The 26,954-nt window shown below is 42.6% G+C and overlaps 2 protein-coding genes across 2 annotated transcripts in view; one reads left to right on the top strand and one right to left on the bottom strand.

Annotated features, from left to right (window-relative positions):
- LOC311002421 (cytohesin-3-like) overlaps positions 1 to 14,953 on the top strand; it is a 30,381-nt gene extending 15,428 nt beyond the window's left edge. Inside the window, exons 6-13 of the mRNA XM_083993786.1 lie at positions 2,499 to 2,579; positions 2,679 to 2,791; positions 5,080 to 5,228; positions 5,386 to 5,497; positions 9,592 to 9,668; positions 11,374 to 11,445; positions 12,041 to 12,195; positions 14,757 to 14,953. Of these exons, the coding sequence (XP_083849912.1) occupies positions 2,499 to 2,579; positions 2,679 to 2,791; positions 5,080 to 5,228; positions 5,386 to 5,497; positions 9,592 to 9,668; positions 11,374 to 11,445; positions 12,041 to 12,195; positions 14,757 to 14,829 (832 nt within the window). The 3' untranslated portion in view covers positions 14,830 to 14,953. The remainder of the gene's footprint in view (positions 1 to 2,498; positions 2,580 to 2,678; positions 2,792 to 5,079; positions 5,229 to 5,385; positions 5,498 to 9,591; positions 9,669 to 11,373; positions 11,446 to 12,040; positions 12,196 to 14,756) is intronic.
- Positions 14,954 to 16,912: 1,959 nt separating this feature from the next.
- On the bottom strand, positions 16,913 to 26,946 carry usp42 (ubiquitin specific peptidase 42). Its single transcript, XM_083994738.1, has 18 exons — positions 26,868 to 26,946; positions 25,054 to 25,303; positions 24,211 to 24,417; positions 23,938 to 24,048; positions 23,623 to 23,722; positions 22,894 to 22,961; positions 22,727 to 22,797; positions 22,507 to 22,589; positions 22,288 to 22,399; positions 22,051 to 22,191; positions 21,643 to 21,743; positions 21,216 to 21,381; positions 20,382 to 21,098; positions 20,173 to 20,255; positions 18,875 to 20,020; positions 18,210 to 18,520; positions 18,054 to 18,119; positions 16,913 to 17,916 (listed from the first exon to the last, which is right to left on the bottom strand). The coding sequence occupies exons 2-17, from the start codon at positions 25,292 to 25,294 to the stop codon at positions 18,058 to 18,060; spliced, it is 3,720 nt and encodes a 1,239-aa protein (XP_083850864.1). The 5' UTR covers positions 25,295 to 25,303; positions 26,868 to 26,946; the 3' UTR covers positions 16,913 to 17,916; positions 18,054 to 18,057.
- Positions 26,947 to 26,954: the final 8 nt, after the last annotated feature.

The following is a 26,954-nucleotide window of genomic DNA, read 5'->3' as shown; positions in this document are numbered from 1 at the left end:
CCACTCCCCCTCAACATGAATCTCTGAGGCAGTGTGGGTGTCTTGTCATAGTCCACCCATGTGGACTTATAACTGGTAATAAAAGGGCAATGCAGCTCCTCAGATCTCAGGCCAGCCTGCTGGGTAATGAAGAAGCAGGGAAATCCTGCAGCTGTAGCACAGCCACACAGAGGACTATTGAGATAGATGGTGTTATCTGAGGGTGAGATTAGATAGTTAAACATACTATATGAGGAACAAAGCAGGCTGACTCAAAACTAGGAGATGGGGAGCTGAAAGTACTGAAGTTCAATTACACACAACTCATAGCCCAAGGAAATCATCAGTTGCAGATAATTTACATAATAAGATATGGTATTAAAAGCATCCATCAGTGCTATTTTTTACATAAACACTGTGTCCATTCAGCTTCTCATTATCCCCAGTTGATAAAACACACAGCGACGAATCGACCGCTAATCACTCCTTACATTTGCTGCAGTGCGTTACTGTAGCTGAGGCCTTTTACAGTACAAGCTGTAATGAACAGGAAGTGATGCATTTTAAATGACTAATATTATTGATTGTTGTCTTTAAGAATCTGGTGAGAGTTCATTTTTTCAGCCTTAATGAATTATTTACACAGTTCTTTAAAGCACAGCCTGAGCACCAAAGTGGTGTACAAAGGATAAATGAAATAATGAAAGAACTTTTTTATGTATATAGTATGCGTGGATCCTTTACTTTCTATTTTCTTAAAGAAATACATAACAACAATATAGTCAGACGTAATTTCCACCATGTGTGGACTGCAGCTTTTTATTGGCCATTTATCACCATGACCAGTATGTCTGTAAAAACTCCATATTGGTTCATTGCTTTATCCATAGCTACTTAATCCAACATTGGTTATTGACTTTTATATCAGTCACCTAGCAACCAAGACGGTTTAATCATCTTCTCTCACTGAGGTATTTTTATAACCTTTTAAATCTTTCATGAAGTACATAAAAATTAGCCTGAAAATAACGTATAGCAAGAAATAACTAAACGCCTAAAAAGCGAAGAAAAGGTCACAATTTCAATTTTAAAGTTGATATTAAAAAAATTAACTCCTGTAGTGGTATTTCAAAAAAGGAATCTCGATTAAACACTGAATTAATTGGCTTTTTTAAAATAGATCCACTCTCTCTGATCTTCAAAGTCCCATCAACTCCAGTCTGCATTGACTCAGTTACAGGTGCTGACGCTGCATCGGCCCAACAGACAGCAGCTGAGACAATGAAGCACACACAACGTGCTCTCAATGAGGCTCACATGAGGGGTTTTGGGGGAGGGAGGTGGGGCAGGAGAGGGGGGGGGGGGGGGGGGTGGCGTGGGCAGGGGGAGTGGGGGAAGGGGTGCTCTGTTGGAGGATCATCAAAGAGGCCACCTACCCAGTGCAAATCACACTAAACACAGGCTCAGGGTTCACACTCGGTAATTATCACTAATTAAGCTTATGCAAGGAACTGGAACCTATCGTTAGAGAGAAGGGGATGTGGAGTGGGTAAGGGATGGGGGGGCTGCAAGTGGGGGACACATGGAAAAGCGGTGGAGACAGTGGGAGAGAGACATAGCTAGATGCAGACTGATATTAGGGTATTGTTGCAGGCAGAGTTTGTGTTTGGCAGCATATTTTGTTTTCGAATATACTGTCAGATTCTAAACACTCACTCACCGTTACATACTGTTTATATTTATTTTTTATTTTTACTTCACCAATCCAAACAGCAGGCCACATCCAAGTTCCTTTTGTAATAACTTCACCTATAGCAACAACCTATAGAGGCCTCGTAGGACAAGATTTGTTTTATTAAGCTCCAGACATAAAAAAAACACTTCGCCCTCCAAATAATCCAGGATTGTTGCTGCTTCTTATAAGCCAGAACTCTCTGTACTCCTCTCAACTTTTCCACTGCGTCCTTGGACAAGAAAACTAAAACTAAAAAAACCCTTAAGTCTGAAAAATTCCTGGTTTCTTTGGAACAATACACAGCTCACAACAACGCAGGATCATAGAGCCTGATGTACAACAAACACGATCAGAGAAGGGGTGACCGCAGCCCGAGGGCAGCTGTTGATTCTTCCTCTGAAACCCCCTCCGATGGTCAAACAAACCTTGGAGAGGAAAAAAAAGAACCTTTGTAAGTTTGGTTTTAGCTGTTTTTCATCACTCAAACGCACCGTTTCCTCCCCTCGGGTGGAGAAACATTCAACACAGGCCAGCTGTTTAAATTGCTTTCAGACCTGCTCAGTGTCCGGTATGAATAAGGCCACAAGTATGACAGGAATGCTGGGGGAAAAAATTCAGGTTGAGAAATGCTGTCAAGAAGGAAATATGTTTTTCCTCCGCCCGGCCTTGTGGGTTCACATTGTGTTGAGAGGTATCCTGGATAGTTTAAAAAAAACAAAAAACAAAATGGCTACAGCTAGAACAATAGTGGAAATCAGTTTTTGTCCTTTTTTTTTCTCCACAGGGATGACTTCAACATCAAGGTGCTGCAGGCTTTTGTGGAGCTGCACGAGTTCGCAGACCTGAACCTCGTCCAAGCGCTAAGGTCAACGGAGTGATGAACCCAGACTGAACCTGTGCACCCTGACCCCTGTGACATCACAAATCAAAGCCCCCTCTCTCTCTCTCTTTGTCTCTCTTACAGGCAGTTCTTGTGGAGTTTCCGTTTGCCAGGTGAAGCCCAGAAGATCGACCGAATGATGGAGGCGTTTGCGTCACGGTACTGTCAGTGCAACCCCGGAGTCTTCCAGTCAACAGGTCAGACACAAAGAGAGTTACTGCTAAAACTGTGCTTTTGTGTTGTTTTTTTTACCAAACAAGGCTTGAACTCCATACATTTTATACAGTTTAAATCAAAGTGGGAAAGTAAGTGGTTATTCATTATCTATAGACACCCTGATAACATAACACTCTTTTATCCATTATATAACAAATAATTATCCATTAACTGAAACTATTTTAACCATTTTCACATTGATGTTAACTGTTTGAGCCATATTTACTATTTAAACCCTAGATCAGTTACATCTAGTTAATTTAACCCATTTATCAGCTTCCCTCACCCAACTATAACAGCTAATAACTATAGCTACCCATTAACTTTGTCCATTTCATCTTTATTCATTTTTCCCCTACCTGTTTTTCATGTTTTAAATATGCTTTTCAAATCAAACTGTGACTTCTGTTTTATTTAAAAAATCTTTAAAAATCTTTCCACATTCCCCTTGGCAATGGCACAAGTACCTGTTAGGAGCGTCCTAGTTAGGAGCTGCTGCAATGTGTGAAATCCAAAACATGGCAACACAAACACTGCCTGAGGGTCTATTATAGGATGGCCTGTTTTCTTTTTAATGCATTTCAATCATTAAACCACGAGAGTTACTGTAACTAAAGTTCAATGAGGATTAACCAGATTACAGTTTCCAGTTCACTGCAACAGACGACATCAGAGTGAACAACCAGCAACAAACAAGGGACATTCATTATTTAGGACTCAACCTGGTTAAGTGATACATGTCTTGCGATAAACAAAGTCAACAACTACAACAGTTTGTAAATAATTAAAGATGTTTTAAGGCAAGTTATTGTTGCTCGAAGGCAGGGATACTCCAGATTGTAATAGATTACCTGTTACGGTAAGAGGGCTAAGCAAATCCTGATGCTATGAATGAACTGGGTTGTTATATTTCACCACTTATACAAATATTAGATGTCTTTGTCACTGTTTCCACATGCACTTAGTTTATGTCCCCATTATGGAAAAAAATGTTTGAGTCCTGTAATCTGCACGTAGGCATGAACACGTGTGTGTGTGTGTGTGTGTGTGTGTGTGTGTCTGTGTTATGAACAATGTGGGGACCATGTGTGTGGCAGTAACCACATATTGGGCCTATAAAGAAATTAATTGATCACACATCTTTAATTATCAGGGTCATGAGCAGCCTGTTTCCTTCAGTGCTTCATCATCATCATCATCATTATCCGTTCTTTCAACACGCTGATGTTCCTCTTGCTGTGCACACTGTGTGCAAAGCTCCACTGTGTGTGCGTGTGTGTGCGTGTGTTTTTTTTTCTTCACAAAGAATGTGTGTCGGCAGACAATAAGCAGCGCAGGACAGCCAGCACCAAAGTGTGTCAGCGTGAGGAGACAGACAGAGTGGAATGAATGATTCATTTACAGGCAGCCACTGGGCCGTGTGAGCCTGAACATTAACGCACAGCAGAGAGACTTCAGTCCTACACCCCCACCCCTCACACACACACATACACACACATACATACACACACGTACATACACGTACATATATGCACATACACAATTTTCCAAATGGAGAACGAAGAGAATGAACTACGTTGTAATTGTGTCCTAGTTTTGATCTTGTGTGGTTTGTATTCAACATGAAGTTTTCTGTGCTGTATGTTTCATTGTGCCATGTGATCATATTTCTGCTGAACAGATAGATTTCGATATACAGTAGAGATAATAGTATAGTAGGTTCTTGATTAGGGATGTCACGATTATAGATTTTCTTGGTATGATTATTGTCAGAGAAATAATCACGGTACTACGATTATCACAATTATTATGCATCAATACATTTCACAACAATATGAATGTGTAAAATCAAATAGTCAAAATATTATAACATTACTAATCTCTTAATATAGGACCAGTTATTAATCCCCTGGGGGAAGTGTTTGAAATATTTAAGTCATTAATTGTCATCTATACCAAATGTTTAAATTTATTTTAATAGTTTTTTTGACACGCTAACATATAACCAATTCAGTATTACTTTAGATAAATGGACCAGTATCTGTGCGTTTACCTTTACTTTGGTGCACATCTGCAGATATGGTTCCAACATAATATTTTTCGGAAAGTGTCGGTATTTAGGAATCTTTACGATCAATTAATTGTGGCATTTAATACCGCGATTAATTGTGAAAACAAGTAATCCTGACATCCCTATTCTTAATACGTGATGTTTCTGGCAGGGTATACACTTTCGTAACCCTTTCATTTGGCTTCCTGTTGCTCTCAGATACCTGCTATGTGCTGTCATTTGCCATCATCATGCTGAACACCAGCCTACACAACCCAAACGTCAGAGACAAGCCCCCCGTGGAGCGCTTTATCTCCATGAACAGAGGCATTAATGAAGGAGGAGATCTGCCAGAGGAGCTTCTCAGGGTTAGGATTTGTCCGTAATACTGTGTGTGTGAGTGTGTCTGTGAATGTGGTGATTGGTTTCTGTGACCATTCTGCTTCACTTCACTCCATACAACTGAGGTTTTCCCTCCATTGTTTCCTCATTTGATAAATAGCTTTCCTCCCCCCTTGTCCACAGAACCTTTATGACAGCATCAAAAACGAGCCCTTCAAAATCCCAGAGGATGATGGGAACGATCTGACGCACACATTCTTCAACCCCGACAGAGAAGGCTGGCTCCTAAAGCTCGGTATGTGCATTCAGATTTACTAAAACTAATCTTTGATTACGTGTCTTAAAGTCAGGACGGCCTCAATGTCAGTTTGATGAGCAGTGACCTTCATCGCCTTGGTGAAGTGTGTTGGTTTGTGCGTGTGTGACTTGTGTATTAGGAGGCGGCCATGATGAAGGACGGTAGCTCCTGGACAAATAGGTGATAAACCTTTTCAGTTGTTGCAGATTTAAACATTAACAACAACTGGAAAAGATGCAAAATCCAACTGACAAATATCACAAGTCAGTGATGTTAACATCAATAATAACGTAATGGTAACTGGAAATGTATTATTAATTAAAGGGACATTGTGTAACTTCTCCTGTTATCTATTCACGAAAATCGATTATTTCGTTCAAAAGTTTTTTTATACATGGAGCGGGTAAGCTCGGTGCTGGCTGCCATGTCGTGTCGCCATGTTTTTACGTTCAGTGGCAGCGTGACGGTAGGAAACCATGGAAACTCATCGGAGACACCGTAGCTGTCGGCTCAGGTCGAGGTGGCGTCTGTGAAAAGTCACCGTGGTAACGCAGTGAGGACCTTCCCTGAATAAATAAAGGAGAAATGAAAATGAAAAGGAGGAATGGAGCGTTACACTGATGCTGCATTCACGTGCAGTCGGGCAGACGGCCGTCGGTAACAAACCAGATGTCATTTTAGTCACAGAAGTCGAGAGAAAGCCGGTAAAACGTGGGTCAAGTGAACAATACGACATGACATGACATGACATGACAACATATTGTAACGTGTATTGTTTTGCCTCGTGCTGATGGACCACTTGTTTATGCCGTTACGTGCAGCGGCTGTCCGCCCAATTTCATGTGAATGCAGCATGAAAAATATGATTGAGTTGCTTGCGATCTACAACCGCAACGCTAGATGGGAGTAATTCCTACACAATGTACCTTTAATAGACATCTGTTCATTAACTGTGCCGTGAATTGGAAAATATCAAACTCACTGACTCATTGACGGTAATAGAACGACAAAATACTGTTTTTATTCAGCTCGTGATTTTTGCTCACTTGTGCCCAGGAAACTGTCGACCTTCACGATGGCACCATGTAGGTCGCTAGAAGATCTTAAGTGTCTTTTCTATCTTCGTCCTTCATCACACGACCTCTCCTCCTTTTTCGTCTCATGTTGTCTCTCCTGGATCCTTCCCGTGATCTCAACTTCTCTCTCCCTCCGTCTCCACTCTTTCTCATGGTGAATTTTTTGTGCTTGCTGTCTTCCTGTGTCCCTCTGTGTGTTTTTTGTTCCTCACTCCCTCTCTAACCTTTCACCCTTTCACCCTGTGTTTTGTTCTTTCATTCTGTTCTGTGATGGCTGTTCCTTCTTAAATCTGTATTAGGAGGTAGGTAACGCTCCTTCCTCCTCCATCCACCCAGTTCATCACAGAGTGTCCTCATACATAGCATAGCATTGGCTGCCATTATCTCCTTAGCACACCCAGTCCCCTGAACATGCTAGCCGCCTCATTTAGTTGGCTTTTTGTATCAGAGCTGTTATTGGGCAAATAAGTGATGGCAGTGTGAGGTGATGGATCATCTCAACCAAAGGAAAGGTCAATGATCTCTTTCATACTCCTGCATGAGGACTGGCTTCTTCTTGTGGCTCTGGAGGAGGCTGGATGACGCTGAGGGCTCGACTCTGTTGGTGCAAAACATGTGGAGCGCGAATTCAGCAGAAAGAAAGAAACTTGGCAGAAAAGATAGATGTTCATCTCAACACACCTTTGAGCCAATCACTCCAAACAGACCACGTCATGTATATCGTAGTCATGCACAAACAAGCAAAGGTTTCTACTTTATTTGAAAACACATTAACATGAATGGGTTCTCACCTTCAGGTTTAATTCTTTATTGGTCTAGATAACTGATTTAAAATGGCCTCATTTAAAGGAATAATCAGACATTGGCATTTAGTAGTCATTAGCGCCCAAAAAGTTCACAAATTGGCTTGAGCTACTTACTCCTGTTTCTAGTCTTTTTGCCGTGCTAGTAAAACCCATTATTGGATGTAACGTTAGCTTCGTACTTGTCCGCAGCCATGAGAATGAGCTAATTCTCAACAAGAAAACTTAAAAGCATATTTCCTGTATTTTTCTCATTTACGTAACATTACCTCTTTCAATGTGTCTTTATGTACTCTTAGCTAGTCAACCAAATGACCAAAACAAATTCTGCGAAATGACACTGCTGCAGGCTTAGGAGTTTCAACATGTAACAGTCACATGCATCATTGTGACGCAAGTGACTTCCCCTCATTTGTAGATTCCCGTTAAACAGGGGTCAGTTCAACTGGTCCCCTCATGTTTTGTACCGTTGGAGACTCTGCCCTGCGCGTCATACAGCTCCTGTGCAGCGATCTGCCAGAACATGCGGTCATGCTCGAGCTTTGGTGAATGGTGCCGCTTGAATCCGCGCTGTGGGAATGCACACGTGCCGCTGCGTGACTGGTCATGCAGTGAAGTAAAGGCGACCCTTGCCCCTTTTTCATTTTTTGTCCCTCTTTTCCTGCCCCACAGGCCTCCATACCTCCCCCTGCTGCTTCACGGATCCCTATCTCTTCCTCTTTCTCTTTTGCTCTCTGTTCCACTAGCTGCACTTGCCAGATCATTTTAGATTCAGTTTCCCCCCATTAGTGAATCCCACACTGCTAATTTTAGCTTCAAGACAGGAGCCCCTGGTTAATGATGGGCAGATTTTCAATATGACATACAGCTGCACTGCTGAGGCTGTGAAGCTCCATAAGCTTTCATAACACCCACACTGTTAACCCGGATCGAGCCCACTGCTATGCCTGAATCCATCATCATCCAGCATGATAATTAAATTCAGTCATTTAGATGTTTAAGACTCAGAATATATTTCAGAATATCTATGAGCTGTTAAGGAGAGCCTGTTCTCTCAGACAAAGACAAATGTAAAAAAAAAAAAAGTGTTCAGCATGTAACCAGATCAACATTTATATTAGATACACAGCCAGCCAGTGTAAAAATATGGTGCTCATGCCTGTGAGAACTTCATATTTATTCAACGACTACATCACACTCATGGGAAACTAGTTCTATCTGGTTCAATAGTACTAATCATAAAAATAGACGGATGTGAGACTTTCTACTCCCTCACATTTGTGCATAATTTTGAACCTTCCCACATATATTTGCACTCCCTCTCTGGAGTGTCCAAAAACAAACAGCCAAGTGATAAATCTGCATCAGAGGGTCCTGCTGTAGAAAGCCATAATAACTGTCAGGTTTTGAGGATGAAATGAAACATATGGTTAAAGGGGATAAAGAGCTCTCCGGGCCGCCTTATGGTGGATGGTAGCAGAGTAAAACATATATCCACATTTACCCAGCAAGACTATTGTACACGTTCCTTCCACTTTAGAGAGAAAAATGCAGTGGCTGCATGTGGAAGTAAATATTGCTTATGAATAATACACACTAGACGTTGGATTTTAGTCTGCATAGCGGTATAGAATGAAAATCTAGGTCAGGTGCACATTACATATTGATTACATCAGTAACAGCAGCTTTCTGCTTGTTCTGTAAAGTCAGCAAACATGTTATTATGGGGCGCTTATTGCAGACTGTACATTGACATCAGCCACATTATGTCTATTTTTGATTACATAGGTAAATTGTTCATTGCATTGCATCACCGATGGTGTAATTAACCGACAATCTAATAATCCCAATAATCCACGTTTATCTGATGATTAAAGCAGATGGAGAGTTTTTGTTTCTTGTAAAGAAATCTCTTTGGACTGCTCCCACCCACCGCGCCCCCCCCCCCCCCCCCCCCCCCCCCCCCCCCCAACCCCACCCCACTGCTCGCCTGCACAGCCCTCAGGCGTCAGTCTCTGGGGACTGGGAGCGGTTGGTGGAGGTGGAGTATCCAGCCTCTGATTGAGCCTAATAATAATAATGCAGAGACTTGATGATCAGAACCAGATGTGGCGCGTGGGGCCGAGGTCTCCTGGAGGTTAGACTTCACGTGCACAAGACGCCGTCACCTCTTCAGGTTTTTTAAGTCAAAACTGTGTGTCTCTCTTCGCAGGCGGCCGGGTGAAGACGTGGAAGAGGAGGTGGTTCATTCTGACCGACAACTGCCTCTACTACTTTGAGTACACAACAGTAAGTAGGCAGATGAGTGTTTGTGCACCAGTCGCTCGACCGACTCACGGTGATGACACGACTCAAAAGATATCATCACCTCAGGTCAATGAATTGTATACCACATATCCCCCACTTTAAAGGGATAGTTCAACATTTTGGCAAATTGTCCCATTGCCATATTCGCTATAGTCATAGCAGTAGGTTCGTTACCTTTATTTGTCGGTGTAAGCTATTTCGTGACGTTCCGTTATTATCTCATAGCGTGGTGAATGTGCAGGTCACAACTTGTCCACAAAGCATTTTGGAGTTTTTGGATTGTGTATTTAATGAGGGAAACCAAGAAATCCCATGAGCCTCCGTAGCGTAGCTCTGAGCAGCTCGCGGCTCTGCTCCGCCGTTCTAAAAATAGCTTGCACTGACAATTAAAGGTAACGAACCTACTGCTATGACTATAGCGATTATGGCAATGGGCCAATTTGCCAAAATGTTGAACTATCCCTTTAAAACCAAATGGTACATTTTTGGGTTTGCACAGGTTTGTACATTTCCAGGATCTTTGCTAAGCTAAGTTAACTAGCTGCCTGCATGTAAACATGAGAAACAATAAGGAGCTAGGAGCTAAACTTAACATATTTCTCAAAATAGATGTAGTTAGATCAATAAAGGACACACACGTCATTGTCTCTTTTTCACACACACAGTTAGGACAGAGGCAGGGGTCTTTGCCTCCCAGCCCTGCTCTTTAACAGATGTAGCCCCTTTGACCTAAATGAACCTCACTCTAGCAATTAACATGAGGCATCATGGGAAACATCTGCAAAGTCTGTGGCACACATCTGGCCCCTGCTATGCCGTATGCCAAGAACCTCCCCCCAACCCGCTGCGAGAGTCACCCCACACTTCACCCCGGCATCCCTAATTCTGAGAACACACACACACACACACACACACACACACACACACACACACACACACACACACACACACACACACACACACACACACACACACACACACACACACACACACACACACACACACACTCCCCAATCCCTCAACACACGCACACACACACAATCTGTGGTGGGGTATACATTCAAAGAGACACGCACACAGCCAGCTGTGAGCAGCCGTCCCCGAGCATTTCCTCCCCCTGCTGTGCCCCCTCATTAGTAGGAAGATGACAAGCAGGACACGGGGTTGTTCCTCAAGGTCTCCCCCACCCCATCACACACACACACTGACACACACACACACACTTCACATCTGGCCCCCCCAGTCACAAAAGCAGTCGCTAGAGGACGGAGGGTGTCGGGTTACGTCTCCCTCGGGCGCTGTCCCCTACATGACCAGGTTAAATAAAAACCTCCAGTGTGCTTTAATCACCACCTTGAATTGTTTTACTTAAACGCTGTCAGGCTCAATATGATGTAGAGATAAAACACTTTAACCTTTAAATTCCTGCAGTGCAAAGTAAAGCCGCTACATGTAGCATCAGGAAAGTTTCTATTTTCATATTTTAATTTGAACAAAGCTCATTCATCCTCTACAAAGCCACACACGTGGTGAACAGTGGATGATAGAAGATCTCAGTGACAGACTGTTTGTCATTGTGTCCTCATCGCCCGCTGACATTGTCCCCGTCTTGGATGGTGGTTAAGGAACATTTGCATTCTGAACGAGCATCGTGTTGATGCTGAGTGTCGTCTGTTTGTGTCTCCAGGATAAAGAGCCTCGTGGGATTATTCCCCTGGAGAACCTGAGTATCAGAGAGGTGGACGAGCCCAGGAAACCTGTAAGGAACAAATGCACACACTGTTCTAAATTTACACACTAAACTCTATTTAAACTGGGTTTTTTTTTTAAGTTGAATAAGATATTCCCTGTCTTCAACTTTTTTGTCATTTTTTTTCTTCTAAACTAAATATATACCCACATGGAAAGAACCTATAGGTTTTAATATAGGTTTGAATATATGTGACATACATAAAATTGGCCGTTTTCATATATACGCATATATGCTATATATATATAACATGGTGCATATATGCATAATGCACCATATGCATAGCCTATATGCTATATATATATATGGTGCATATATGCGTATATATGCACCATATGCACAGATAAACTGCATATAGGTTTCATATGAAATATCGCATATATGCGTATATATGCACCATATATATATAGCATATATGCGTATATATGAAAACGGCCAATTTTATGTATGCCACATACGTATATTCAAACCTATATTAAAACCTATAGGTTCTTTCCGTGTGGGTATCCCCCATCTGCAAAACCTTCAATAAAAAGAAAAAAAAACATAACTGCTGAGAGATGTTATTCTTTCACCATGTTAATCAGTTTCTGTCTCTTCCTAGAACTGCTTTGAGCTCTACAACCCAAACCACAAAGGTCAGGTGATCAAGGCCTGCAAGACGGAGGCGGACGGACGTGTCGTCGAGGGGAACCACGTGGTGTACAGGATATCGGCCCCCACGCCAGAGGAGAAGGAGGAGTGGATCAAATCCATCAAGTAAGAGGCGGCGTGTTGGTGTGGATCCATTTACACCGAGAGGGCACTTAGCCAACACAGGGGCTGCTCCCATGTGGGCCTTTCACATGTCTGACCTTGACTATGAGAAACCTACACACACACTGAGCTGTGAGCTTAATCACAACGTGCACTGCAGCACAAATACACACTCACACTGTCGCGCACACACACACACATGCTGGTGGTGACTAAATGTGACTCTTTCTCACACTTCCACACAGATAACACTCAGAGGTGATTTCTGCTCTGCTGGATAAGCTCACTTCCCATTGAGTCGCGCTCAGCAAAGAATAACACACACACGCACACACCTACTCAGAGACACCATGCCTTGCTGCGCTCTCACAAGAGTTCTGGCAGCCTTTGCACCCGATTTGTCATCTCCAAACGCTGCCTTGTTAACCAGCAAGGAGAGTGGAGGTGCGGCGGTAAATTGGACCCGGTGGGTAATTGATCAGCTCGCTGGTTATCATCCACTCAGCTTCAGCTTCACTGGCAAATATGATCAATATCAGAGGAAAAATCATGTTACACAGGCTTTCCTTGCTCTAATGATATTAAAAAACCACTTAGCATTGACAGATGTGTACCCATTAAATGGAAGTGATGGGTTTTTGCAGCTAAGTTACAGCGGTCTTGGTCGGGCGAGGCTTCTTCATGGACAGTTAAAGTGATTGCAAAGACGAGAGAAGCGCTCATTTTTCTCGGGTCAGGAAATTTAGAGTTGGTTGACCTTCAGATGACACGCTGCCGCCTGGATAACAGGTTTTGTTGCTCCTGGTGCTTTTACTCCTACCAGGCACAAGTGTGAAGCAGGAGTCGCTATCTCATTGCACATCATAAGGTAAAGCCTCTTCCTGTTGCTGGAACGATAAAGATCACAGATTGGACTCAGCAAGACGGCGTTTCAACCGCACTCTCGCTTGACTCAGCTGAGGTTGGCGGCAGACTGTCCTGTGGTCAGCAGATCCTCTCTCTCTCTAACACACACATATTATAACCACACCTGACTCATCTGCAGAGGTGGAAATTGCTCTGGTGGTAGCTGTTGTGTGTGCAGAGTGCAGACACACACACACACACACAGGCCACCTCAGCATGTCCAGTGCTGTGCAGCTGCTGCTGGGAAGGCTGGGGATTACTCAGCGCTATTCTCATCTTCAGTGTGACAGTGACAACACATCAGGATATGAAGGGAGGACACAGAGCTGCAAGGACACACAGCAGCAACAGTTTAAAGCAGATGTAGTCCTGTTTTTATGATCACAATGATTCAAATGTCTATAAAAGTGAAAGTTGACCCCCCCTCAGCAAATTGGTTTGGTTTTACAGCCTTGTTGTGTTTCTCTTGGTGGTATTGTTACTACATGCTACCTGCTTAGCACAAAATAACAAGCAAAATTAGCCACCCAAATGTTAGCTAGTTGCTAGCTGGATTTAGACTGGCTTTTTTTTTTGCCTTTTTTATATTCTAATTATTTTTATTCCTGTGTTGTTTTTCATCTAAGGTGACCTTGAGAGCCTATAAGGCGCATCTGAATAAAATCTATTATTATTATTATTATTATTTAGAGTTGTTATTAGACTAAATGTTCACAGGCTGAACAGGAAAACAATTAAAACCGTATGTGAACATTGCTCAAAACCTGCCACACACGCAACTGTTTAACATATCCACTTGATCATATGCCATCATCTCTGTTGCTTATTTTCTTCGGAAAAAGCTGAACAATCACAGCACTGAAGATGAAAATCCACCCTAAATTGCTGCTTTGCTATTTTTTTTTTCCACATTCGGTGGTTTAAAGCCGAATTTTGTGATGATCAGAGATTTCCATTATCAAGCACAATGAATCCTCCTGAATATGCAAGAGAAGCAAATGTAGTATGGTCACAGTGACATTGACGTTATCCAGTGAATCTGTGGTGGTAGAAAACCAAGTGTGGTTGCACTCTCCTGTTTACATTTTGACTCAAATAAGCGAACTGATATAACCTTTAATTTGGTGCTGAATAGTTTTTGATGTGACTTTTTTTCTGTGGATAATAGATGCAGATGATAAGATGTTTATATATTTATAGCACAGCGAGCAGAAGCTTAATTAAAGACCAGACTTATGGGGGTGTAACAAATCACAGTCAACAACATGTTTTGATGTTGATCAATCAGAATTGGAGCAAATTTCTAAACCCAGCAGAATGCAGCTCAGGCAGAAGACGTGGTGTGTTTTGGGTAGGATGCTCTGACTGATAGCAACGAGACAGATTAAGGTCAGGTTAGTACACAGAGAAATTACTGAATCTCGTCCCAAAAATAGTCCCAGAACCCTCCAGAACATCACAAACTGATCATGTGTCATGTCTTTTTCTGTAAGCCCTGCAGTAGGTTTTAGTGTTTTCCGACACATCGGTCCAGCGAAACAAAACCACAGTCGGTTTTAATATCAGCAGATGATTAAAAAGTGTGAGTAAGATTGAGGCGGGTGGTTGAAAACAGTCGATCACTGATGTGTGTCCTTTTTTGCGTTCTCTCTCCGCAGGGCGAGCATCAGCAGGGATCCTTTCTACGACATGCTGGCCACCAGGAAGCGGAGGATAGCCAATAAGAAATGATGACTGCCCCGTCTCCATCCACATCTGCATCACCACTGTTTCTGTGACCAGCAGAGTCCTTGTGTGTGTGTGTGTGTTTGTGTGTGTACGTACAAGTATGTGTGTGTGAGTGTTACAGGGGCTATGAAGGACTCCCAATTGCTATTTCAGGGCTGAAGGACACAGCAGCAGACAGGTGGAGTTGTTCTGACTGAATGGATGGAGTTTATCTCCACCTGAAGACGATCTGCGCCTCGATATGAAAAGCTTTTATTTCACGCGGTGCAGACTTTAGCACTGGTGTGAAACGGTGTAGAAGGAACTCCACAATCTTTACACAACTGGATATTAATGGACAAAAAGGATGAAGGACTGGCCCAACAGCCATGACTGGAATCAGTGGACAACTTCTGCGTTAACGTGGCTGTGGCGATATCGCCCTCTGCCGGACAAGTAAGGAATCGCATCTGCTGCACTACAGATTGTGAGGATTTGAAAGCTGAACCTCCCCGGTCATGTTGCGTTCCTTTTCATCCAGAGCGGGGATCGCCCGCTTGCTGTCAGATGCCGGTCAACGTTTAATCTCCACCTCACATGTCTTTGCCAACACCAACAATCTTTTATAGTATCCTCTAACTACAGAAAGCCTCAAGCTTTTAAATCAGCTGGTCTGATTGTTAGCCCTCAACGGACTCGTATCTGTATATGCAAACGCTGATTTATTCCAAGAAAATGAAACCTAGACTCATATTCTTTTTACATTTACAGTACGCCCCTCCTTATTTCTTCTTTGAAAACATAAAAAGCTAACAGTCTGGGGAATAATACCCAACATATATCAAGTGGAATGACCTTCTTGCGTGGCCACAGTTTGAAAAAGCTACAATGCATCATATATTAGTTCTCGTACGGTTATGTATTGAAGATCCACCTCTGTGATCGAGTTCATTTCTTTTGTATTTATTTCTTATAGTTTAACAAAAGAGGCAGCCCCTCCCCCCGACTGACATTATGCATGTATAGTATATAATGTACATACTGTTTTTTTTTGTTTTGTTTTTTTTGTTCTTTGTTGTGTTTATGTAGCATGTAAATCATAATGGCCATAGCCTATACCCGTTCACATTTTTTAGTTCAACAGCTAACAGTTTACAATAGTGGAAGAGGGACCTTGTGCAGAGCAGTGAAACCTCCTCATGCTGTGTATTACTAAGGATCAAATAATACATGTTATATGAAAGAAAAACTGAGAGCATAGATAGAAGTGGGATTTAAAACACCCTTGAAAAAGTGAAAAAAAAAAAAAGTCCAAACATGTGAACACTGACTGGAATCTGAGGATTGTGTTTTTTTTTTTTTCCCAGACTGATCAAACCAACCCCTTAGGTGGTGCAGCTTTTAGGTTTAAAGCTGGTTTGAAGTCAGTTTGGGGAAAACTGCTCCTGAATTCTTTGATGAAGACTTTGAATAAAAATACATGCTGATCAGAGAACACTTGGTGTCATTTCAGTGGGAAGAGGTCTTACCAACTTACCAGGTCTTTGGTTATTTCACTTGTAGAAACAAGTGTTGTGAATAAATGATAGTGAGCTGAGCCGCCGCGCTGCCCCTGACCGCTAAACAAGCGCGTGTATTTAACAAAACCTGAATACAAACGAGTGTCCTCTGCTTCGACCCTCGCCCACTGTATCTACAACACTATTTCAATGAAGTGAAAGGTTTGTTCAACAAATACAAATCAGTCTATTCTATGTAATATAAAGGCAGACAGGAGCTTTTTGTAAAATTCCCTGGCAACTCGTCACTCGTCTCAATCTGAATTTTTCATTCATTTCAATGCAACTTGTAAACAACGTCAAAGACCAAGAACAAATTACAATTTCTGACATTAACAAATGTATTTTAAGGCTTTTACCTTATACAATGTATAAATTCGGACATGCTAAACTAAAAAGGTATAACAGCAGTTTTTCAACGTCTGTCTAAAATTGAAAAAAAAAAAAAAAGAAAAGAAAAAAACAACAACAAAACAAAAGCTAACCATACTCATTATTGTTTTTTGTCCAAAGAATATGGTCAAAATGAACAGGATTTTCTAAAAATAAAGCAAAACAACATAACATCTACTGATAATCCTGATACAGGATTTTTTATGTATAAAAATAACTGATAGTACAGTTCAAAATTAAATTCACAGTATTTTTTATGATGCTAGAAGACACAAACTGTATTTTTCATTAAAAAGCAAACACAAATGGTCCACAGCCATGATAACAAATTTTTGATGTTTTTCTTTTTGAACATTTAAAAAAAAAAAAAAAAAAAAAAAAGAATGTGTGGGAGGAGAGAGAGAGCCGGGATGAAGAGAAAATTCTCCGCACCTTGAAAAAAGTGAAAAGTTTAAAAATTACAGTGAGTGAATCTTAGGCTTCAGAGCAAAAATGGAAACAAACAAAAGAAAGGAGAGAGAAAAAAAAGCTGGGAAATGTCCTCAAGTCTGTCCAGGGTTAAAGTGGAGGTATCAGTCAGCCAAGCCTTGTTCCCACCACTGCACTGGTCTGCCTCGTTCATGAATTATCTCCTCCCTCAGTTTGTCTGCTCCCAGTGGGATCAAAGTGAAAGGAAAATTGCAAATTTCAAGAGGAAGAGAAAAAAAAAGCAAAACATTTTGCAGCTCTGTAGATATGATGACATCTTGAACTTGCAGTCAACGTGATGCCTTACAGTTCTCTTAGGCAGTTTTCCCTTTTGTTTCATTCATTATTGAAGCGTGTGGATATCTGTGATGGATGTTAACAAGTTTTCAAGTCCTGAGTTCCACTGAGCAGCAGCTGAGATGTTTAAGCTCCAGGCTTTGTTTGTGTTCATACAAGTATATATTAATATTTTTCATCATAAATGTTCAACAAGGTGACAGTTTTTTTTGTTTTTTTTAACCGTAGTTAGGAGAATTGCGGCAAATAAATCAATGCCTTAAAAAAAGACTTCTGAACATTTTAAAACACTTTACTTGCGGTAAAAATACAATATATTCCCAATGACGAAGCACCATGTCAAAAAGTTGTGGATGTCATTCCTCTGCTGTTCTTAAAATGTTGTCGGGTGTGTCTGAAATGACAAAGAAGAGGCTTTCATGCTATTTGTTTGCAGGGCTATGAGCTCAAACACATTTGCCCATGAGAGTTCCTCTTTTTCACTGGCACTGATAAAGCACACAGCAACCATCAGAGAGGACGCCCACTCACCGGGTCAGTGTTTCAGGCCGATGGAGAATCTGTAGGAGTTGCCATTGGATCGGCTGTAACCGTTTCCTACAAAACAGGATCAGCGCGTTAAATTGACAAACTTTAAATTCAGCGATACGGTTCCTGTAGAATCTGAATGTGAAAAAGCTGTCGTACCTGTGTGCCCGTTGAGATGGCGGTGAGCTGAACCATTGATGGGTGAGGTGTGGTGGGAGGGGGGCGGCGGGTCACTGCTGCTGTCCGTGTAGTCGGTCCGCCGGCGTTTTTCAGGTGAGAAACCGTTGTCGTGTTTAGCGTCCTTGGTGTCGTGGTGACGTCGCTTGCGGCTTTCCCTCTCCTCGCTGCTTCTGTTCTTGTGGCTCTGAGTGGCTCCTGGACTGTGCTGCTCCGCCTCGGCGTCCCGGTGCTTCTTGCTTTTCTTCTTCTTCTTCTTTGTTTCAGTGGTTCTGTCTGAATCGTCGGAGCTACTAGGAGAAAGGCAGAACACACATGACGACTCTTTATCCACGAATTAGATCTGAACGACGATATCAGACAATCGTCATCAGCTTAAGTCAAATCCTGCCATACTCTCATTACTGATTAATCATTAAGGCTGTAAAATATCAAAATAACAGCAGAAAAAGTTTTTAAAAATGCCATCACAACTCTTCAAACGTCTTCTTTTCTCGAGTCCAAAACCCAAATATAAACAAGTTCTCATTATGTGACATACAAAAGCAACAAAATAACTTTTGGGAAGCTGCAGCCAGAGCAAAAAATTTTCACTATAATTGCTGTAAAAATGGATAAAACTATTGATTATTAGTAGTAACACTCACCCGCTCTCACGGTGTCTGTCTTTGTCCTTTGACTTCTTCTTTTTCTTGCTCTTTTTGGGTTTTTTAGAGTGACAGGCCTCAGAGCTGTTGTCTCTCTCCTTGCCTGGATTATCAGCAGCAGTCCTCTTGTGATTTTGATCGTCCCTGTTCGCAGACCGAGGCGGTGAGCCCTTGGACTTTGAGGATGTTTCTGCCGCTGTGGCGGAAGAGTAGGTCTCCTCTTTTGAAGCGTAATAGTCCCTGTCCCTGCCGTTGCTCTTGTCCTTCGTTACCCGGGAGTCCCGACGTTCCTGCTGCCACCTCCTGCGACTGCTCGACCTCTCCTCGCGGCGCGAGTAGCCGCGCCCCCTCCGCTCAGAGTCCCACTCCTCTCTGGATTTGCGGTAGTGGTCGTGGTGGTAATGGTGAGAGCACCTGTCGCGGTCGCGCTCCCTTGGGTGGGGGGTGGTCCGTTCGTTGTGCCGCTCGGAGTCCCTGTCCTTGTAGTATCTATCGTGATGCGACACGCGACCCCTGTTCGACCGACTGTGGTTCCGGTGATCTCCGTGGTCCCGGCTGTACCGATAACGATCACCGTCGCTGTCTCGCTCCTGGCTCCTGTCCCTGTAGTGTCTCTCCCTGTCTCTGCTCCAGTCAGAGTGCAGTCTGTCCCTCTCCCTGTCTCTGCTCCAGTCAGAGCGCGGCCTGTCCCTCTCCCTGTCTCGGGAAGATTGTCTTTCGTTGCCTCTAGAACCGGGCTTGTACTGGTGCTCCTCCTTAGCGTCTGTACATCCTTCGCTCCCCGCTGCCGGTCCGTTGGTCTGCGGTAGATCCCTGGCTTCAGCCCCACTTACGCTATCCTTCTGTGGAGCAGCAGGTGTCCCACTGGTGCTTTGGGAGCCGTGTGGTGGGGTGGATAAGGCCGCGGGGCTGCCATGATGTGCAGAGGAGGAAGCAGATTCTCTAGATCCAACAGAATAGGTCTTTGTAGCAGTAGATGGAGGTGGGGTGCTGACGGCGGACGATGCTGTGTGCTGAAGCGGGGGTTCAGACACACTCTTAGCCCTTGTGTGAGAAGTGGAGAGGTGCTGGCCTTCACCAGCAGCAGGATGGACGCTGTGAGAAGACGTGGCCTGATGGGATGAGGCTGAACTGTATTCCTCTTTGCTGGAAAACCAAATCAGACACACATAAATAACAATTTAAACCAAAAATTTACATTGTCAGAAATAACTTTTGCTTCAGTGTTTTTCAATTTCTAATATTTGATTAGCACAACATCATCTTTTTTTCTTGTCATTGTTGGATTACCACCGTACCTTGTTTGACTGTGGTCACCATCTAATCCATTAGTGGCGATGGCAGCCACAGAGGACACACTTCCAAGATTACTGCCAGACATCTGAAGGGCACAAATGTTAAATTAAATGTAACCTCTGTTTATGCTTTTTTTTTTTTTAAGGTTAATTAAATAAAAAGAAGCAAAATATTGTTAAGATATAGCAAAAACACAAAGCTTGTGACTTACCTTTTCAGAGGTGTTGTGTCCATTGACTTTGTGTTGTCCATAATGGTGCCCGTTCTGGCCTGATTTAGAGCCACCATAGGCCGATCCGTTTAATCCGTTACCATTATGGTGTACGCTTGACTCTCCATTTGTGGCTTGCGAAGAATTCTCAAAAACATCTCCTGTTGTGTTGTTTCCGTTGAGATGAGACTTGCCTACACAGCCGTTATCCAGCGCGCCGCAGTTCTCCTGGTCCGATTCCTCCGACGACTCTTGGCCGTACGGCACCAGAAATGACGCTCCGTTTCCTCCGGTGTGGTGATCCCCGTTACTGCGAGATGTGCCGTTTACGTGGTTGAGCTGACGTGGAACAAAGCGAACGTCTGAGTGGACATCTGAGGTAGACTGTGAAGAGGATAAAGAGCTGGAGGAGGAGGAGGAAGAGGAGGACGAGGAGGAGGAGCTGCTGCTGCTGCTGGCAGAGGACGGCTGGCTGTAAGAGGACGAGGAGGATAAAGAGGAGGATGGGCGGTTCTGTTTGCCGTGTCCGATAAAGAATGAAAGCTTCTGGCGTTTGTCATGGTCTGGGATCATGGTGGGCCGGCTGATCGCGTGGGAGATGGAGGAGGAAGAGGCCAGGCCATGGTTGGGTTTGCCCACAACACTGCTGCTGGTGCTGGGCTTGGAGCTTGTGGGATAGTCCCTCAGAGATCCATTCCCGTTGACATGAAGGGCACTCTGATGGAAAACAAGCATGAGGTTTGAGTTCCCGGGTCAAACACTGCCAACTTTATTAAGTAAATATATCAAAATACACTTGGTCACAAGCGTAGGATGAGAGCATGTCTGTGGTACCTTAGTCATGTGTGGGGGCAACTGAGGACCAATGAAGCCGATGTTGTTGTGGTGGACAGTGGTGTTGATGCGTGGTATCACCACAGGCCGTGGAGACGACTGACCAGGGATCCCTGGGTTATGGCCCATGTGGCTGTAGTCCCCTGTTTTTTTCACATCGTTGGATCTGGTGACACAAGAGAAAGTGACATTGAAAACATTTGGAGACATGAGAAACCAATTCCAGTGACCAGGCTTAAGGAAAAATGTTACAAGTCCCAGGATAAAAGAACTGTTTATTAAATATATTTGAACTATATACAATCAATATACATTTTCCCAGATTATTAAAAAGCATATTGAGTGGGAGAGGAGAATCATACAATATTAAGTTCCTTTGACCCATAGTTTCTTGTGCAGAAAATAAAAACTTTTTGGATTTACTCACTTGATGTAGAAAAGAACGTAGGCCTGCTGGCTGAGGACAGACCTGATGTCACTGACGGACACAGAGGAGTCGTTCATTTGATACCACTGACCATTGCTCGCCTGTGAGACATGACAGAAGAGTTGGCAGGTTTGACACAACTCTAAATTTGATTTCCACTGCTGAATATATATGACTTTATTAACAAAAAAAGTGGTCAATATGTAAAGTAAAATTGCATTTATGTTCTTTATTTCTTATTTAAAACATGAACAAAGAAAAATAAATCTGTATTTTCTCAGGTAAACCTCAGTCTGCATTCAGCTCTGATAACGTCAGAGTGTTGTGTTGAGATAAACGCATGCATGTGCACTTAGCAACCGCAGCGTCCTGATAGATTACAACAGTGGTCTGTAGCAGTGCCAGTACCTTAATATAGCAGAAATAGTGTCCCGCATGACAGCTGAATCCAGAGTGGACCAGCACAGCGTACAGCCCGTAGACCTGGGCTTCTCCCTGGGACTGAGACATGAAAGGCTGCAGGTCCAGGTACTCCGGATATTTCACATCCTATCGACCACAGAAACAGCTGATTAATACCAAATCACCACCCACAAGTCACTAAGGCATCACGGTTATATTGTTGCTCTGAATATGTTTGTCCACCTTTGTAATTTTGCCTCCGCTGAAGTTTGCAAAGCGTTTGAGTGAGAGGGTGAGCACGTTAGAGTTGCGGTGGATGGTAAATCTCTTTGAGGCTGTGACCATTTTTTTGCACCTAAGGAGGAGAAATGTTCAATTGTTAGTCAAAATATGTAAATGAACAAATAAACACAACGCTTGCCATCTTTTCTGAATTGCTTGTGCTAGTTTAAAGCAACCTACTTGGTGCATTTGTAGGCGTTTTCTCCATCCAGCTGCTCTGGTTTAACAAACTGCTCCAGAGCCTTGGAGACACTGGGAGCTGTCTGTATGGAGATAAAAATCCGTTTTAAGATCTAGTACTGTGAAAGATCCTTGATTACATCTTCAAGTAATTGATTTGTTACAGAGTAAAACAAAGACGTGTCAGACCCATGGGTGACTGAGAACTTGATTTAATTACCTTTATTTCCAGAGTAATATCCAGAAACGGGTCAAATGTATCTGAGACTGCTTTGCAGTTTAAACATTTAACTGAAAAAGACAAATCGGTGTTATTAGTCTCGGGAAGATGTAAGACATAAAAACATGACATCAAGTGGAAGAAACAAATCAACAACAATCACTTACCTCTGGACCTTAGGTACCCGCCAAATACTTGATGGATGAAAGTGGTTGCCTGTGTTTGCCTGTCCAATCTGTCACAAAGATAAATATTATGAGGAAAAGGGTGATCACATAAATCAATGTCTGCCGTATTCATTCAATGAATAAACAAACATTTCCTTTTTTTTTTGGCTGCACTGTACAGAGAAAAAAAAAGTCACTACGCAGTGTTTTGCACTGACATGTTACAAAATTTCACAGCTCAAATAACAGGAGAAAAAAAGAGAGGGCATGGAGCAAGAGTTACATGTTGAGAGGCCACTTGTTGGGACAGAGGGAGAACTGACTTGATATGATGTTCTCTAAAAAAAAAAATCACCTTCAGCAGTGTATCAATTAAACATGCCCCGCTGTGGCTTTAGTTAATGCATGGAGGCGTCGTATGTGCCCCTAACCTACTTATAAAATACACTACATTGATTTATTATATTTCAGCAGTAAAATAAATGACTTCTCTATATTTACACAGAGTTTTTTATGCAACATCCCTTCTGGGTGGAGCGTTCAGTGAATCAACAAAATGCCAAGATTAAAATTTCTCACTAATGTCGTGCATTTCAGTTCAGTTCAGGAAAATTAACAAATAACAAATAACCGTCTTGTTAATCAGAAATTATTGTCAACCATTCAAAGTAAACGTGGTTGTCTCACTATCCATTTCTTTTTCCATACACAGGTTAGTATGAAACTTACTTGGTTCCAGGTAAGCAGGACTTTTGCATAGCGTCCACTGTGTACCGCAGGAACTCATGGGAATCCTCTTGGCTTCCATAGCGGAAGTGCTTTGCTATCCCTGTGAGGGCAAAAGACAAGCAGGAAGACTTGTAAGCATTTGTGGTATTTGTCATGTTTACAACGGTGCATTTCTCACTTTAAACTCTCACTACAAGATTTCCCTCCAAAATGGAAAGGTAAACAGCCACACAGCGCCTCCTGGCATTCATTTCTGGTAAATATTTTATGAAAGAGCACAACTTCAACCTTCTAACCTCACAGTCGGTCACTTACTTTTGAGCTCATTGAGCACACCAATGGGCTTAATGACATTCCCAGAGTTGGCAAAAACTTGAATGATGTGGTTTTGCATGGTACACATCATACAGAACCCAGGCTCATGACCTGCAGCAGAGACAGATGGACAAAAAAAAAACACCAATGTGAGACATGATTCAGGAAAGACAGCAGCTCACAGATACTGCCAAGTGCCCAATTTCATCACTGTACAATTACATAAGAACGCAAGTGCAAAGATGCGCCATGAAAAACTGAACATTAGCTTACATGTTTTAGAGTGCTCCCTTGTCAGCATGTAGTTGGCGAACGGAGGGGTGTAGGTGAGACACTGCAGCGCCGAGTTGAGGAAGCAGGTGTTCCCCATGTTCTGCAGACCTGCACCGATGCGGTGAACCTGGGTCCATTTCAGGTTGAGCCGCTCTGGAGGGAAGAGGACCTTCTGGGGCACATCAATGCCGTCACCACTGCTTATCACTGGAGACAAAGAGGCCATTGCTAAAATTAGATTCAATGTATTTACAAGGTCTAAACCATTAACGTTGTTAATATAAGTACTCGTGCAAATTATAGGAAATCTACACCATATAATCATACCTATCGCTCTAATGAGTTACATAATGTGATTCTGACTACTGATATAAAACAGTCAAACAAGCTAATGAAAAAAACAAAACAGTTTGCTTTCTCTTTCGTTCCTGCAAATACAAGTAGGACTGCTGCTCTTTATATCCAAACATCAATTGCGTCACAAGCACAAATGATTGATCATGCTCCCACTTAAAAACTGGCTTAGTTATGTAACTGGATGAATGAAAGTAGAATGGAAGCAGCAACACAACACCCACAAAACCAGTTGTGTCAGACTCTTATACAGTTGCTGAAACTTTTAACTTCATTATTACAGCTATGTATTACGTGTATGTAAAATTCAAGTAACTTAGATCACAAGCAATTCAGTGAAAGAAAATAAAAATAACTTTATAGATGTCAGATGTCTCAAAAACGTTTTGTTTTTTTATGAGTTGGAACAAGACGTGTGCCCATATGGGCCACATAACATTGATTAGTGGTATAAGCCTTGAATACATGCATAATTGTTGTTGCTATTACCTTGCTCCTTGGGTCGGTCCACAGGGGAGGGAGTACTGTTGTAGACGGCAGCTCCAGGTGTGGGGCCCAGACAGCCTCCTGGAGCCTTCAGCCTCGGAGAGTCACTGGGCATAGCAGCGCCCACTGCCCAGCTGCTGGAACAGCTGCCGTCCATCCCCACGTCTCCACTGGTGAAGGGGGATCGCTTGCAACCGACTGACTCGTGGTCAGATTTTTCGGAAGATCTGTCAACTATGGTCATTGTTCATTGCTGTGTGAAGAACAGAAACACAGATGTGTACAACTTTTGGAGCTGTAGGAAATACAGAAAAAGTTTTTTTCTATTGTTCATCTTTGTTGTCGCTTTAGATGTGGATTTGGGTGTAGTTTATTGTGGCACAACTTTCTTCCTTAAATTATGTATTTAAGGGGACTTGCAGTTTTCTAAATTTGTTGGATTGTTCTCCACAAGTGAAACAGACGGTGGATTATACACAACCTTTGCTCTTAGAGAGGATTCTACCATAGCCCAAATCAGATTACACTACATTAAAATTATAACCACTAAATGCATTGTAAACATAACTATTTCAATCACAAATTATCAGCAAGTACCATTAGTCTCTAAAGTCTGAATCGTCACTTTTCACTCTTTTCTAGTAGTATAACACAGTTAAAATTACAGTCATTCTAATTATATTTTGATATATTTATTTTAAAACAGCACATTATTTGTCTTACAAAATAATCCACCTAGAGGCAGTTAGAAATAGCTAAATCTCCCAGGCCTGAATTCTTGTTGCATGTTGTTATTAGATCAATCACTGAATGTTATGACTATGACCACAATGGCTTGTGGTGAGAGAAATCTGAACTGACTGATAACACCAGCAGTCTTGTTAATTAAAGCTATTAATGAACACAAACAGCACATTTGTGTTGTAGTCTCTCCTTGAATCTAACTAGTTTGCTTTCATTTCATTCAAATGACAGCCATTTGTGTGCATATTGTAATGTTTCTTTTAGCGGCAAAAACAAACGTCAACACACTAGGAAATTATTCCAATTTAAATTTATTCAAATCGATCGACTTGTGAAACCTACAAACGAGAAAATAGTTTGCAAAACGCACAGGAGTAAATATTATCGATTTCAATACGCGACCGAATAAAATATCCTCGACGGTCGGTCGCACGTTTGAAAGAGCAGCTGTTCCCTCCCACCTGCTCCAGCAGACTGGCTCACATTGGCTAACAGACGACTGCTAGGCCTTTAACACGCAGCGCCGCTGAACTTCATTAAAACACAAAATAAGGTTTCGTTGACCGTCGTGGGAGAAAGGGCGCCGGCTAAAACCTTACCTTTCTCACAGAGGTCTGAAACAGAACGACTGATAAGGAGCGAACGGTCCGAGAAGCCTCCAACACCATGGAAACGGCGGACGTAACACTTAGCCACCGAACGCTGCTAACGCTGCGTGCGGTGATATTGATGCTAACGCTGCTAGCTAGCTAGCTCGGCACGATGGTCGCTCTCCGACATGGCGGAGATAACGTAGCCATTAACTATGAATGTCTGTGAGCACTTCTCTGCTTCCGCTTCCAAATAAGTTAGATCTGAGTTGGGAAGGGGCCCGAGTAACTGGACATTCAGGGAGCTAATAAAAGGAGGGGCTCGACACCGGCGGCTGTGTGTGCTCATTGCGCTGCTCTCTCCGACATGACAGAGAACCGGTGTAAGGATATTACAACAACTCTCTGAGGCTTTGGCCCTTTAAATTAGCACGGCTGCACAGTTAAACTGTCACTCGATCGCATAAGCAATACAGCACTCACCTGGAATATGTTACGAATACGTTAATATCGGTTGTAAATCCATTCCTTATTTCCAGCGGGTGTCCGGCGGTGAACAATGACGTAGCT

This window comes from Trachurus trachurus (genome assembly GCF_905171665.1).
Source record: "Trachurus trachurus genome assembly, chromosome: 19".
Taxonomy (NCBI): Eukaryota; Metazoa; Chordata; class Actinopteri; order Carangiformes; family Carangidae; genus Trachurus; species Trachurus trachurus.
This window is presented reverse-complemented; position numbering and strand designations above follow the sequence as displayed.

Excerpts from the sequence above, each read along its gene's own strand:
- usp42 (XM_083994738.1), bottom strand. The coding sequence starts at position 25,294 with ATGACCATAGTTGACAGATCTTCCGAAAAATCTGACCACGAGTCAGTC. Across the intron at positions 24,049-24,210 it reads AAGGGAGCACTCTAAAACAT|GTCATGAGCCTGGGTTCTGT; the intron begins GTAAGCTAATGT and ends TCTCTGCTGCAG. Across the intron at positions 20,256-20,381 it reads GACACAACACCTCTGAAAAG|ATGTCTGGCAGTAATCTTGG; the intron begins GTAAGTCACAAG and ends TGTGCCCTTCAG.